This window comes from Chiloscyllium plagiosum, unplaced genomic scaffold (genome assembly GCF_037043375.1).
Source record: "Chiloscyllium plagiosum isolate Xiang-an unplaced genomic scaffold, Cpla_swu_hap1 HiC_scaffold_20, whole genome shotgun sequence".
In the NCBI taxonomy this organism is placed as follows: Eukaryota; Metazoa; Chordata; class Chondrichthyes; order Orectolobiformes; family Hemiscylliidae; genus Chiloscyllium; species Chiloscyllium plagiosum.
The window spans coordinates 6,391,040-6,407,550 of record NW_028270158.1 but is presented as its reverse complement, the minus strand read 5'-3'; the positions used below and the strand labels follow the sequence as shown (position 1 = coordinate 6,407,550).

At 43.1% G+C, this 16,511-nt stretch overlaps 1 protein-coding gene across 2 annotated transcripts in view; it reads right to left on the bottom strand.

Annotated features, from left to right (window-relative positions):
* snx29 (sorting nexin 29) overlaps window positions 1-16,511 on the bottom strand; it is a 502,976-nt gene that overhangs the window by 61,361 nt on the left and 425,104 nt on the right. For both annotated transcript variants that reach the window (XM_087997616.1, XM_087997617.1), the window contains one exon: window positions 6,139-6,279. In XM_087997616.1, the coding sequence (XP_087853742.1) occupies window positions 6,139-6,279 (141 nt within the window). The remainder of the gene's footprint in view (window positions 1-6,138; window positions 6,280-16,511) is intronic.

Genomic DNA, 16,511 nt, shown 5'->3' with positions numbered 1-16,511 from the left:
AATTTGTGATATTAGACCTTCATGATTTTCAATCTAATGTATACTAGTCACGCATACTTACAGACTAAAAGCAGCATAGTAATGGATCTCTGTGGCACTGCTCGTGAGGATATTATTATGGCTCACATCGCCTAGTCTCTGGATAGTCATCAACCAGATGTATTCTGAACAGTGTGTGGTGAGACCCTTCTGAAAGCTTGCTGCAATGACGACAGAGCAATTGCCCAAGTTTTATAAACTTGCAATGGACAACTATCTGGCATCTGGAACACACCCTCCAGAAAATTACCCAACTATGGGTTAGAGTTGAAGACTTTGGATGGTTCTTGTTTACTTAATTGAATAGTCAGCCAGAATATGTAGGAGTGGAATAAAAACCAGCTGTGACTCCTGGCTAACCATAAGTCTGACTCAAATCCAGTCCCACTCCATACAGTTAGTTCACAATCCCTCACACTGACACACATATTGTGGGCAGATGAGCCTCATCACAGACACATGCCACTTGCTCCAGACAGACTTGATTGGTTGTACGGCCTACATCTACCCCTATATCTTATGGTTCAGATTCAACGTGATACCTGACCCAACTCCACAGCTGACTGACCTAATCTGACACCACCTCATCAAAATCTGCTCCCTACACTTTCCTGAACCAGACGCCTCAGGAAACCCCTCTTTGCTTCAGATCTGACTCTCCAAACCCTATGAAGCAAATCTATTAGGCCTAACCCACAAGCACCCATCCTGCCTCCCTATCTATTTTGCCACAAGCCACTCTGCTCATGCCATTATTCTACCCACCTTTCTTCCTTTCCTTACGCTCATGAACTAACAGTTATTCTTGTTGCAATGGGGTAAGTGCAAATGTGGAGCAGACAGATCAACCACAACTTATTCAATGGCATGTCAGGCTCTGGAGGCCTACTGGCCAACTTCTGCACCTAACTCATATGTTCAAATAATTTCTGTTTCTGAAGCACCTTTCTGATGAATCCAGTTTAAAATCTGACTTTCTTCTTTAACAGTGATTGGAAGACTTCTTAGTGCCATATTTCCTGAGCAAGCTATATCTGCCAAGATCCCAAAGATAACTTCTATTTTTGTGGATACCTAGCTACGCATGCTAGAATATCAGATTGACAGCCATCTGAATATCTCAAATCATATCCTTTGTGCTTTCAAGAACTGAGATTTATTGACCAAAATATTACTTTTCCACAAAGTGAATGTCTATTAAGAGAAGTCCATTTCATTCACCTACATGAGTACATGTATGTGTCTGCATACGTGAGCTGAATTGAGTTATTTACAGAGGTAAACACTTGTGTTTTCATGTTACAAACTGAATGTGCTTACTGGTTTTATATTTATTAAGTTAGCTTTGTTGCATTATAAATCAACAGTTTTATCTTTACTAGAGAAGATCTATTAATGATCTTTTGATATTAAGTCTTAGATGGAGAAAGTATATGAGTGGCCATACACTCCACAAGTGAAACAATTCGATTTATGTGTTGACCCGAGGAGCAGTGTAACGAGCACCTCATAACACTGTAATATAGAATGTATTATTTGGCTGCTAAGTGGAATCTGCACCTCCACATCCACAAAGCTCGATCCATAAGAACATTGGAGATGCAGAATCGAGAGTGTGGTGCTGGAAAAGCACAGGTCAGGCAGCATCCGAGGAGCAGGAGAATCGTCTTTTCGGGCATAAGCCCTTCATCAGAAATGAGGCTTGTGGGCTAGGGGGCTAAGAGATAAATGGAAGGGGGGTGGGGTTGGGGGGGGGGGAAGGTAGCTGAGAAAGCGATAGGTAGATGAAGGTTTGGGGAGGGGTAGAGCAGATAGATGGGAAAGGTGATGGACAGATCAGGAGGGTGGTGCCAAGTTGGAGGCTTGGGACTGAGGTAATGTGGGGGGAGGGGACATGCGGAAACTGTTGAAATCCACATTTATCCTGTGTGGTTGCAGGGTCCTAAGGCAGAATATGAGGCGTTCCTCCTCCAGGCGTTGGTTGGTAACGGTTTGGCGGTGGAGCAGGCCCAGGACCTTCATGTCCTTGCTGGATACCTCCAAACAGACCCCACCACCAGAGATATATTTCCCTCCCACCCCTGTCAGCGTTCCGGAGAGACCATTCCCTCCGCTACTTCCTCGTCAGGTCCACGACCCCAACAGCCCACACCCTACTCCTGGCACCTCTCCCTGCCAACGTAGGAAGTACAAAATCTGCGCCCACACCACTCCCCTCATCTCCTTCCAAGGCCTAAAGGATCCTTCCACATCCGACAGAAATTTACCTGTACCTCTACCAATGTCATCTACTATATCTGTTGCACCCGATGTGGTCTCCTCTACATTGGAGAGACAGGCTGTCTTCTTGCAGATCATTTCAGAGAACATCTCTGGGACACCCGCACCCACCAACCACACCGACCCGTGGCTGAACACTTCAATTCCCTCTCCCATGTGTCAACAGTTTCCACATTTCCCCTCCCCCCACATTATCCCAGTCCCAGGCCCCCAACTCGGCACCACCCTCCTGACCTGTCCATCACCTTTCCCATCTATCCGCTCCACCCCCCCCCCAAACCTATCACCTTCTCTCTCACCTTCATCTTCCTATTGCTTTCTCAGCTACCTTCCCTCCAACCCCACCCCCCTCCCATTTATTTCTTAGCCCCCAGCCCACAAGCCTTATTCCTGATGAAGGGCTTACATGGGAGATGCAACTAAAGATTAATTGTTTTTCAGGTTTGACTTCAAATTTAATGATGACTTGCATTTGTATAGTGTCCTTCTCAATCACAGGACATCCCAAAGTACTTTACAGCCACTGAAGTACTTTAGCTGTGTGGTTACCATTACATTGTAGGAAATGTAGCAACTAATTTTCGCAGAGCTATCTCTCACATATAACAATGTGGGAATCATCGGATAATCTTTCTCCTGTGATGCCGACTGAGCGACAAATGTTGGCCAGGACACTGGGCAATAACCCCCCTGCTCTTCTTTAATAGGAATTCCTTGGGATCATTTACATTCACCTGAGACAGAGATGGGGACTCAGTTTAATGCCAATTAACCTCAGAGAGTACAGCATTCTCTCAGTACTGCAAGGTTTGGATTTCTGTGCTCAAGTTGTCATGGAGTGGAATCAGTTACAGCCTTCTGACAAGGAACTTAGATTGCTGCCACTGAATCACAGATGATACATTGGCTTTTATATGTAGGACATTAATTAAGAGTTTGCACCCCTTGTGTCTTATACACACTCTGATTTGGGACAGTTTTTTAAAACTAAATATCCCAATTCCTATCTTTCATTTATCTGAAATTAGAAACATGACAGATAGTATATACACACGTATGTGAAGTTTTTACAACAACAGAAACTAGGTCAGGGTGTGTGTTGTTTCACAAGAATAGGATCATTAGAATATTATGCTTCTGAAGTTTAGATGTGAGCCTTTCTCATGTTATGAAGTCGAACTGAATGAACAATTAATACAAAGCCTAATTTTATAGTAAATATTGTGTTCCGTACAATATCTGGGTTACAAATGATTTATTATTTTGAAAAAAGCCATGTAACATACACTAGGATCTAAAGTCACTAAGTCTCCTGTCTCGAAGCAGGAACCACCCTAGGTTCAAGTCCCATTCCAGGATTTGTTGACTACAAAAGGATTCAGCCATTGGTGCTGATGAGCCAGTGTGTATTGTCCTGGATAAACAGGGAGGGCATCTAGAAGCAAAACCACCCAACAAATCCAAAAATGATGGTTGACATGAAGCTGATCAACCAGCATCCTGGCAACCAGGATACATTGGGAAAAACTGAAAGAGAAACTAACTAACACGGAAATGGGCATTAGATATTATGCGGCATCTTAAGTAAACGCAAACAGAATTTACTTTTCAGGAACATATTTAAAGAAAGGTTTTCTCCAACGCAAATTCTTGGTGATGATAACAAGGATAATCTAGATTTATTCAAATAATAAATCAACAATTCTAAATGTATCATTTACAAATGTGTTCATTTGCTGCTTAGTATTGACATTCTTTTTCCAGCGCCTTGTCTGATTGGCAGAATCTGTCCTCAATTTTTGTCTGGAATGCAGTCAATATTTAGTGGCTAGTTAAAAGCCTTCACATGAGTGTTACTTACAGTCTTCTTGATAAATGGCAAAAAGTACGAGTTCCAGAAGACTAAGGACAGAATCTCATTCCCTCCCCTCAGGTGAGTTTGGTGTTGCAAAGTCACTTATTCAGACAGACAAGTGACAAATTTGGACACAGTCCTAGGCAAATAATTTCTTTAGAGCGAAGGTCCATAGACAGCCATTCAGCCCCATCACCAATTTAAGTCCTTAAATGGGAAGTTAATGCCTACGTAAAGGTCTTATCCTGCCACTGCTGGTCTGCACCCAGCACAGTGTGGGGCCTCACGATCAAAACAAACAAACCCATGTGATGTCGCTTTCTGGCTCGTAGGTGGTTCCCTTATTGAAACAGGCACTCGGGTACATGCTTGCTGGACCTGGCAATGGGAAGGGGGTGGCAGCAGTGATGCTGAGATGAAGTCACCTCTCCCTTGCACCAACCTCTCCTGCCCACGATCTGGTGATGATACTAGGCTTCAGGTAGGTGTCTAACTGGCAACAGCTGTCACTTCCCTGGTGGCGTGCCTAGTCAATTGGGATGTCCTCTGATTGGCTGGCACCTCATCCAGTTTGGTCACTTCAATCCCTGGGGTCCTTGATCCAAGGTCGTTCCAATGTTGGCCTGTAAAATGCCTGCATGGATTAAGTTGCTGCAGGACTTTACTTAAGAGAGATGGAACAATGCTCTGGTTGGTTCTTCAGCCCGTGAATGAGGTCCCCATCAGCTCCATGACAGTCCCCCAAAGGTTACTGATCAGTAGATGCTCTAGCGCTGTTAAGAATTTTGACTGGAAGTCACCATACTGTTATAAAATTGCTGTATTAAGATTCTTCAGCCCATCAAAGTCCCACTATTGCATGAAATAGGCACTTAAAGAAGTTCAGTACAGCTTAGCTTTGAGACAAGTAAGGTCCAATCTAGTATCACAAAATCTTGCAGTTTATTTGGTCTTTGATTGCTCTGCAAAAAGGCTACTCCAATTGGTCTTATTTCTTCATTTGCTCATATATGTTTTTTTCAGTCACTCCATGCAGTTGTTCTTTCAAATACACATTGCTACTCATGCAGAATATCTATTTCCACAGCATCTGAAGTTTTAGCTATTTGCGATAATGAAGCAAACATGTTGAAAGTAGAGTTGTGGGAGTTAATTAGCACAATGCTATTTGCTCTTATGCAGTTTCAGAAGTGGATTATCAAAGGTGTCACAGTGTGATAACAAATTATCCAATTTGTTACCGTCCATCTGTATCACTTACCACAGAAATCATCCTTTGCTGTGTTGCAGGACAAAACACCAGGCTCTACTTTAATGTTTCATTCAGTCAACAGTGAGTCATTATTTAACTTGCTTAATGTTTACACCAATAGCTTTTCATCAATTTTATCTTGGCATTATAAAAAGTAATATTGCAAACAAATCATCACCACAGAAATTCCAGTAGTCTCATTCAACTACACAGCTCCTTTATCAGTATCATGATAAAATCAAAGGGCATCATTTGTGGCATTACTGGAATAAAATTGACACCAATTTCTTTAAAGATCTGGTGTTTTCTTCTATCTTTCTAAACAGCAATAATGCCCTTCTCTCTGCAATACCAGTGGCTGATTGCAAAATATGGGATTAAAAACAACCCATTAAAAGAAAGTTGGTTTGGATGTAACTTGATTGCCTATTAATTTTGGTTAATCACAGGAGAGAGAGGGCAATAAAATCCCAAAACATTCCAGCAAACAAATTCAAAGCAATTACAAACATTCGCATGCTATTTCTGTTTAAAAGGTATTATAATTTTCACTTTAATGTAAGTGTGCTGTGGGTCCAAAATATAAGCTTTACCTACAATGGGAAAGTTACATTGAAAGTATCAGTGTGCATATTTCAAACATGAATGATCAGCAACATTTGTTTCTATAATTATTAAAATGTGTGCATTTTGCAAAACAATACAAAAGTACCTTGTTTCCAATAGCTTTTTTAGGTGGGAAATTAAAGGTGTTCACCAAAGGGAACTTGGTCCGTAGTCTGATGTGTAGTGCTCTGAATTCAGTGTACCTCCTGTAGACATTCCATTCATCATCTTTGATCCGGATGTAAACCTGCCAGAAAAACAATCAAAACAATCAATACAGGCACTCATCTTGATGCTCACAGAGATAATGTGGTGCTACCCAACTGATGTTTGTAAATGGATGAAGTTCCAATTTTCATTTAAAGAACTGGAGCACAAATGGATCATAGATAATTTATCATGGACACAGCATGCATCACCAAGTTGTTCTTAAGAACAGTCTACAATCTCCATAATGCCCAGGCTACCTCACAGAAGATACCGAAAATCAACATCCAATGCAGAAGACAGATTTAAAGGCTTAGACTCTACATAAAAAGTTATTAATACATAAAAAGCAGGAATTGTTACACGTTAACTCTTTCAATTATGTATTTTTCAATTTCATGGAATTACCAATGGGAACTGCACAGGGCCTGTGAGGAATATAAAGAAAGGAGGAAAGAACTCTAGGAGGGAATTAGGAGAGCAAGAAAGGAGCCATTTAATGACCTCAGCAAGCAGGATTAAAGAGAACCCCAAGGCATTCTATACATACATTAAGAGCAAGAGGATAACTAGGGAGAAGGTAGGGCCACTCAAGGACAAAGGAGGGAACTTCTGATTGGAGGCAGAGGATGTGGGTAAGATCCTAAATGAGTACTTTGTATCAATATTCACTCAAGAGAAGGATATGGAAGATAGTGAAATTTGTGCACAGTATGCTGATATGCTACAGCATTTTGAGATCAAGAAAGAAGTGACATTGGGTTTCTTGAAGAAGCGTTAAGGTAGATAAGTGTCCAAGGCCTCTTGGTATGATTAGATTAGATTAGATGACCTACAGTGTGGAAACAGGACCTTCGGCCCAACAAGTCCACACCGACCCTCTAAAGAGTAACCCACCCAGACCAATTCCCCTACACTTACCCCTGAGTAATGCACCTAACACTATGGACAAGTTAGCATGGTCAATTCACCTAACCTGCACGTCTTTGGATTGTGGGAGGAAACCGGAACACCTGGAGGAACCCACGCAGACATGGGGAGAAAGTGCAAACTCCACACTGAAAGTCACCCAAGGCAGGAATCGAACTTGGGACCCTGGCACTGTGAGGCAGCAGTGCTAACTACTGAGCCATATCTATCCAAGGTTCTTGAGAGAAACAAGAGAGGAGATTGCTGGGGCCTTGACCAGGATCTTTGTATCCTCAATAGCCACTGCAGAACTCCCAGAGAACTGAGGTGTAGCTAATGTTGTTCCTCTGTTCAAGAAGGGAAATAGGGACAATCTGGGAAACTACAGACTGGTGAGTCTCACATCAATAATTGGGAAGATGTTGGAAAGAATTCTTAGGGTTAGAATTTATGCACATTTGGAAAAGTATGGCCTAATTAGGAACAGTCAGCATGGCTTTTTGCAGGGCAGGTCATGGCTTACTAACTTGACTGAACTTTTCGAAGAGGTGAAAAAGGTGATCAATGAGGTTTGAGAGTGGATGTTGTCTACGTGGAATTTAGTAAGATTTTTGGCAGGTCTGTCCTGGTAGGCTCATCCAGAAGATTAAGATGCATGGGATTAAGAGTGACTGGGCTGCGTGGATTCAGAATTGGCTTGCCTGTAGAAGGCAGGGGGCAGTGGTAGAGGTTGTTATTCAGAGATCTGTACTGGGACCTTTGCTGTTTGTATGATTAGATTAGATTTCCTACGGTGTGGAAACAGGCCCTTCGGCCCAGTAAGTCCACAGCAACCCACCCAGACCCATCCCCCCTACATTTACCCCTAACTAATACACCTAACACTACGGGCAATTTAGCATGGCCAATTCACCTAATCTGCACATGTTTGGACCCGGAGGAAACCCATGCCGACACGGGGAGAATGCGCAAACTCCACACAGATTGTTGCCCGAGACAGGAACTGAACCTGGGTCCCCTGCACTGTGAGGCAGCAGTGCTAACCACTGAACCACCGCGCCGCCCATTTGTGATATATATAAATGACCTGGATGAAAATGTAGATGGGTGGGTTAGTAAATTTGTAGAGGATGTAAACATTGGTGGAGTTATGAATAGTATAGAAGGTTGTCAAAGGATATAGAGGGGTATAGAACAGTTGCAGACATGGGCAGAGAACTGGCAGATGGAGGTTAATCAGGGTAAGTGTGAGGAGCTGCGTTTTGGAGACCAAATGTTAAGAAAAAGTATACAGTTAATGCAGGACCCTGAACAGTATTGATGTATGCAGGAATCTTGGGGTTCAAGTGCATAGCTCCCTGAAAGTGGCCATGCAAGTAGATAGGGTGGTAAAGAAGGCAATATGGCAAGCTTGACTTTATTGTTTGGGGAATTGAATGATAGAGGGATGTCCAGAATGGTGGTGTTTGCTGTCAATCAGGAGGCAGTGGTCAAATGGTATTATCACTAGACTGTTAATCCAGAGACCCAGACAATGTTCTTGGGACCATGGTTCAAATGCTGCCATGGCAGATGGTGGAATCTGAATTCAATAAAAAAAAGCTGGAATTAAAAGTCCATTGCCAATTGTTAGAAAAACCTACCTGGTTCACAAATGTCCTTTAGGAAAGGAAACTGCCATCCTTACCTGGTCTGGCCTACATGTGACTCCAGACCCACAGCAGTTAATTGGTTCTTAACTGCCCTCTGGGCAATTAGGGATGTCACCCACATCCCATGAATGAATATAAGAAAAAACTCAGCAGGCAGAGCTTGATCAGTTTGTACAGTACAATGTGGGTTCCAGTGAGAGGGTTGGGGAGGGAACTGGGAGAGAAGTGTGTGGGTTGTCTTTGAGCTTCATGACTTGGAGGTGCTGGTGTTGGACGAGGGTGGACAAAGTTAAAAATCACACAACACCAGGTTGTCACCTGATAAAGGAACAGCACTCTGAAAGTTAGTGCTTCCAAATAAACCTGTTGGACTGTAACCTGGTGTTGTGTGATTTTTAACTTCTTTGAGCTTCACTGTGAACAAGAGGTTCAATATGTGCTAGCACAAAAGAAAAATTGACTTGTATTGGTCTCAATATTCTCTAAAAAAAATTGACGCCATTTAACTGTTCATATACCAAACCAGGCTATCAAATATTGTTATTGTCTGGCTAGACACCAGTCGCTTTTTCTTTTTAAAAGTAAGTGAAATCCAGGTACTCACTATGAGAATAACGCAATAAAATTTCAAGGTTTTGAACAAAGAGCAATAAAATGTACTACACAAAGTTAGAACATTAATACAATCTACACACACACAAATACACAGAACTGAGAAACTAACCTGAGATAGACAGACAAACTTTGATTGAACAGCCCAAATAACATATTAAATAATCAATCTGGTCAAGAGAGAAACCATGAATTTCTAGCTTTAGAACACCCACAAAAGCCACTCTGTTACAGATTGCCTCAATGTCTGCTCACGTTCTGGTAGTTCATCTTCCTTTCCTCGGTCTATGCTCTCCAGAACTCTGAAACCTGTACTTCAGCATATAGTCACAGGCACAACACCCACTTTTCACAGATACCTAGCTGCACCAAGTTAGTACTGTTCTGGGTTATTTATTTATGTTATTCAGCTAATCCAACAAAAGAACGCACGTGGACTTTCCAGCCCTCATTCTCTGCTTCACTGGTATATTAACTGTGTGTAGGCTACAACTGAACCTTTCACAGCTCCAAAACTTTCCAAAGACCAGGTCACAGAATCTGCTGGCTTCCAAGACTAGCTCTGAGGTCTAACTGTACAGAGATGTTCTTGAGAATTCTCCCTGAGCCCAACTATATAGAACCAATAGCCTATATAGCAGCACTATTCTGCATGGAGTACTCCTGGCACTCTTTCTTCCCGCAGCTCCAACTGACTGTAACCTCCGAACTATGCTTCAGTGGCCCTTGAATTATTTCAGAGACTGACTGGAGGTCTCATAATAAGGCTTGTCCCTAGGCAATACTGAATGCAAGTCATATTTTGGAACAGTTGGATATAGCAACTTCTTGGAACTCTGTTTCCTGAATATTACAATTTTTACTGATTGTTGGCTTACACAGTATTAATGCATGCAAAAGTAATGGATTTCATCATAAATTTAAAAACATAAAGTCAAAGGTAATAGATTTTAAAGCTTCAAATACTGTAGTTCAGGAAAGATCGCCCAGATTGGGGAGCTGGTAATTGGGGGACATTGTGACATTGGTCATTTGTAACCCACAAACAGTGCTGTGAAGGCACTTATTGAATGGATAATCTCATCCCTTTAGCTGCCTAAGTTTCTCAAAACCAGGGAGTCTCTCCACAATGTTTAAAAATAGAAGCTTTGTTAAAAGGCTCCTTTTAAAAGGCTTCATGACTGACCTGCTCCCTGAGGAAGAACTGTATGTGCTTTCATGGTTCTGTCACAAATGGAAGTGGGTGGTTTCAAGGTGGTTTGAGTTCCCATTTCAGATTTCCAACATTTAACACCGAATTCAAACTACTCTCACCTGCTTTTTAGCAGGTTATAGGCACCCTCATTAACTCTTCAACTTCTAATAATTGAAAATGAATCCTAAGGCGGACACAGAGTGACTGTTGTGAAATTTGTTAAACAGCTTTTTCATAACTGCTCCAATCTCCAAAACCAAGAACAAGCTATTGCCAAAATAACAACCACTTTCCAGATCTCTCTCATTCACAAATATATCACATTTTGATCTTAATACTGCTTGCTGCTGGTCCTTGCTGGTTTCATTTGACTATAAAATAAATTTTGAACCAATCTGGCAGCTTCATTTCTCATCAGCCATATGCAGCAAAATGTTGTTCAGCTCAGTTTGTGTTCATAAGGCTAAAGAAGGCTAAAGACAGCAAATTGAAGTAGTTGGGATTTCAAAGTTAGCTCAATGTTTTAGTCCAGTGAAGATGTTTGTTTTTCTATAACTGTTTTGTTAAACATAGTGCTATGTTTCACTGGGCTTGAAATCAAGCCCTGCTATTTGTGTAATTGTCACAAAAGTTCAAATTTTATTAAGTATGTTATGCAGAATTCCCAAAGTTACCTGTCATTTACACCCAAATTGCTGGAAAGTTTGTGTCAGGTTTTAGTACTTAATAAGAATGCTATTTATTGCAAATAAATGGATTCTAACTGCAGTTGAGCGATTATGAACTACAGGCATGTGAACCTACTAATCAACTTATGAAACTCCATATCTCTACACACACACACCCACACACAAATTAATGGGTGTTCAGGACAAAGGCAAAGACTGGGGAGGCAGTTCAGCAGTCTAAGGATTGCTGAGATGTTCAGAAAACACTCTTTTTCAATCTTCCTTCACCAGATACTTTCACTTGTTTACATAAGGCATTAAGTAATTGGTTCACACTTATAGAAGTCTCTGACTTACATCATGGAAACAGATAATTCGGTCCAATTTGTCCATGCTGACCAAGTTTCCCAAGCTAAACTAGTCCTATTTGCCTGCATTTGGCCCATATACCTCTAAACCTTTCTTATTCATGTACTTGTCCAAATGTCTTCTAAATGTTGTTACTGTACCTGCATCTAGCACTTTCCCTGGCAGTTCAATCCACATACAAACCACTCTGTGTGAAATACTTACTAATTATTATAGCAACTGCCGAGGGGAAATACACTGGCTATATTCAGACTTGACAGGAAGGTGGTGGTGTAGTGATAATGTCACTAGACTAGTAACTGAGAACCCCAGGCTAATGTTCTAGAAACATGGGTTCAAATCTCACTATGGCAGATGGTGAAATTTAAGTTTAGTAAAAATATCTAGCCTAATGGCAACTATGTAACCTTTGTTAAATATAGCAAAACATGGGCGGCACGGTGGCACAATGGGCGGCACGGTGGCACTGTGGTTAGCACTGCTGCCTCACAACGCCGGAGACCCGGGTTCAATTCCTGCCTCAGGCGACTGACTGTGTGGAGTTTGCACGTTCTCCCCGTGTCTGCGTGGGTTTCTTCCGGGTGCTCTGGTTTCCTCCCACAGTCCAAAGATGTGCAGGTCAGGTGAATTGGCCATGCTTAATTGCCCGTAGAGTTAGGTAAGGGGTAAATGTAGGGGTATGGGTGGGTTGTGCTTCAGCGGGTCGGTGTGGACTTGTTGGGCCGAAGGGCCTGTTTCTACACTGTAAGTAATCTAAAAAAAAATCTGAATCACTAATGTCCTTTGAGGAAGGAAATCTACTGTCTTACCTGATCTAGAGACAAAGAAGCTGCAGATGCTGGAATCCAAGGTCGGCAAGCAGGAGGCTGGAAGAGCACAGCAAGCCTGGCAGCATTAGGAGGTGGAGAAGTCAACGTTTCAGGTGTAACCCTTCTTCAAGACTTCATGGAGGGTTACACCCAAAACATCAACTTCTCCACTTCCTGATGCAATTGGGAATGGGTAATCAATGCTGGCTTAGCCAGTGATGCCCATATCCCAGGAATGAATAAATAAAAAATGCTTTACTGCTTAGAAGAAAACTTCTCCTCTTCCAGAGGTCCAATTTTGTCTGGCTAAATATCCATAAGCTGTTCAGTTACTTCGGAACGAATCACATAGCTGTTGACATGTGGGAGGTCCTATCATTAATAAGTGGTTGGTGGAGTAAGGCCAGTCAGCTACTTGTTACCTGCCAAATCCCCATTTGTGCACAGGCCCTTGGCTCCAGCTGGTCTGTAAGTTGTCTTCCCCACTGCCTGTACCAACAACTGTGTAATCTACACTTACACTGACTGTCAGGTTACTTGCTTTTAAGAAGTGCAGCAATCTTCCAACAATCCTTTGAAACCCAGTTATTTTTCCCTTTTCAGTTCTTAGTCAAAAATACAGAAAAATAAAAAAAAATGGTCTTCACAGTAGCAACTTATCAGCGCAGTATGAAGTAGGACAGAAATTTGTTATTGGTGCACGAGTCACTTGGCTGAAAGTAAAGGAAGAGAGGCCTGTGCCTAAATTTCACTTCCATGTTGGGCTCAGGATGACCAATTCCACATGTAGTCAAGCTAGCAGTGATTAAATATCTAGCAGAGGTCCATCACAGTGCAATGCTTTTTTTCATACCTTCTTCCATGACAATACTATGGACATTGCACCCTCCTGTCCTACTGTGCTCTTGATTGTCCATTCTTCCACCCAGGAGTTACTCTTGGGCTGTCACTAATGTGGCAGGTACTCAGATTGTTTGCACAGAGACTAGAAGCAGCAGCTTCCAAGGCGGAAGATGAGGCGTTCTTCCTCCAGGCGTCGGGTGGTGAGGGAGAGGTGGTGAAGGAGGCCCAGGACCTCCATGTCCTCAGCTGAGTGGGAGGAGGAGTTGAAATATTAGTCCATAGGGCGATGTGGTTGATTGGTGCGGGTGTCCCAGAGATTTTCCCTAAAGCGCTCTGCTAGGAGGCATCCAGTCTCCCCAGTGTAGAGGAGACCGCATTGGGAGCAATGGATACAATAAACGATATTGGTGGATGTGCAGGTAAAACTTTGATGGATGTGGAAGGCTCCTTTGGGGCCTTGGATGGAGGTGAGGGAAGTGGTGTGGGCGCAGGTTTTGCAATTCCTGCGGTGGTTGGGGAAAGTGCCAGGACAGGAGGGTGTGTTGTTGGGGGGCGTGGACCTGACCAGGTAGTCACGGAGGGAATGGTCTTTGCGGAAGGCGGAAAGGGGTGGGGAGGGAAATATATCCCTGGTGGTGGGGTCCGTTTGGAGGTGGCAGAAATGTCGTCGGATGATTTGGTTTATGCGAAGGTTGGTAGGGTGGAAGGTGAGCACCAGGGGAGTCTGTCCTTGTTACGGTTGGAGGGGTGGGGTCTGAGGGCAGAGGTGCAAAAGGACCAAAGGAGCCTTCCACATCCATCAAAGTTTTATGCACATCCACCAATATCATTTATTGTATCCGTTGCTCCCAATGCGGTCTCCTCCACATTGGGGAGACAGGACGCCTCATAGCAGAGCGCTTTAGGGAACATCTCTGGGACACCAATCAACCACACCGCCCTGTGGCCCAACATTTCAACTCCCCCTCAGCTGAGGACATGGAAGTCCTGGGCCTCCTTCACCACCTCTCCCTCACCACCCGATGCCTGGAGGAAGAACGCCTCATCTTCTGCCTCGGAACACTTCAACCCCTGGGCATCAATGTGGACTTCAACAGTTTCCTCATTTCCCCTTCCCCCACCTCATCCTAGTTTCAAACTTCCAGCTCAGCACTGTCCCCAAGACTTGTCCAGACTTGTCCGACCTGCCTAGCTCCTTTTCAACCTATCCACTCCACCCTCTCCTCCCTGACCTATCACCTTCATCTCCTCCCCCACTCACCCATTGTACTCTATGCTACTTTCTCCCCACCCCCACCCTCCCCTAGCTTATCTCTTCACGCTTCAGGCTCACTGCCTTTATTCCTGATGAAGGGCTTTTGCCCGAAACGTCGATTTCAAAGCTCCTTCAGGATGCTGCCTGAACTGCTGTGCTCTTCCAGCACCACTAATCCAGAATCTGGTTTCCAGCATCTGCAGTCATTGTTTTTACCCTATGAAGAAAAGAGGGTTTTTAACAGGTACAATAGGAGCAAATCAAAGGAGATCGTCATGGAATATAGAAAGTGTAGGGAGGAAGTTAAAAAAACAATTAGGAGAGCAAAGGGGGGGGGGGGGGGGGGGGGGCGTGAAAAATCACTGATGAGTAAGATATTCTATAAGTATATCAAGGAAAAGAGAAAAACCAGGGGAAGAGTACAGCCCAATAGAGACTGGGATAATCCAGGCATGGAGCCAAAAGACACTGATAAAGAGTTAAATGAGTACTTCACACTTGTCTTCACTTGGGAGATGGAGAACGTAAGTATAAAATTTGGGAAACAGGATTACGAAATTCTTGAGCAGTTTGACAGACTGCTGTGAGAGATGAGGGAGGAAAGTATAGGGCCTCTGACCCACATTTCTAAATCCTTTCAGGCCACAGGGGAGATGTCAGAGGACTGGAGAATAATTAATGTGGGTCCACTGTAGAGTAAAATTGGAGACTAGTGAGTCTCACTTCAGTGAAAAGGAAACTATTGCAGAAAATTCTGAAGGAAGAACTGGTCTCCACTTGGAGATGCAAATTTGATTGACATTTTCAAGATGGTGACCAGGTATATGAATGATGGTAGTGCAGCTGATGTAGTTTATATGGATTTCAGAAAAGTCTTTGACAGGGTGCCACATGGGAGACTGAAAAACAAAGTAAAAGCACATGAGATCCAGGGTAACCTGGCAAGTTGGATCCAAAATTTACTTAGTGGTAGGGGACAGAGTTCTGCTTGTGTGACTGGAGGACACTGTCCATTGGAGTACCACAGGGATCAGTGCTGCGTCTCTTATTGTTTATATATATATAAATAAAATGATAAAGAAGAAAATGTGGGGGTAGGATGGAGAAGTAAGTTTACGGATGACATGAAGATTGGCTGGGTGGATGATAGTGAGGAAGAAGGGTCTTGAGTTATAGGAAGATATAGATGGACTGGTCAAATAGGCAGATCTATGGCAGATGGTATTTAACCCTGAAAAGTGAGAAGTGATGCACTTTGGAAGAAGTAACAAGACAAGGGAGTACTCAATGAATGGCAGGATACTAGGAAGCTCAGAGGAACAGAAAAATCTTGGGGTCCTTTTCAACAGATCTCTGAAGGTGGCAGGGAAGGCTAATAGAGTTGCTAAGGAGGCAAAGGAGACACTTGTCTTTCTCAGTCATGGCATAAATGATAAGAACAGAGAGGTATGTTGGACCTTTGGTTAGGCCACAGCTCAAGCATAGCATGCAGTTTTGGTCACTGCACTATATACAGGATAGATGTGATATATGAGAAAGTTGCCTGGGATAGTAGTATTTTAGCTCTGAGGTTGGATGAGCTTGAGTTGTTTTCTTCAGAGCAGAGAAGGCTGGGGGTGGTGGTGGGGGGGGGGGAGCTGATTGATGAGGGACGTGGACAGGGTGAATAGAAAGCAGCTGTTTCCCTTAGTTGAAGGGCTAATGACAAGGGGCATAAAAAGGACAGAGTGGTGGGAATCTAGAATGTACTGCCTGGGCGGATAGTTGAGTTGGGAAACCTCACAACCTTTAAAAAGTACTTGGATGAGCACTTGAGATGTCATAACATTCAAGGCTACAGACCACCTGCGAGCAAATTGGACTAATGTAGTGTAGTACTTTTTGTCGGTGAAGACTGATGAAGGGCATCTTCTGTATTAAATGATCCTATTACTCTATGATTTCTCTAAACTTCCTGTTT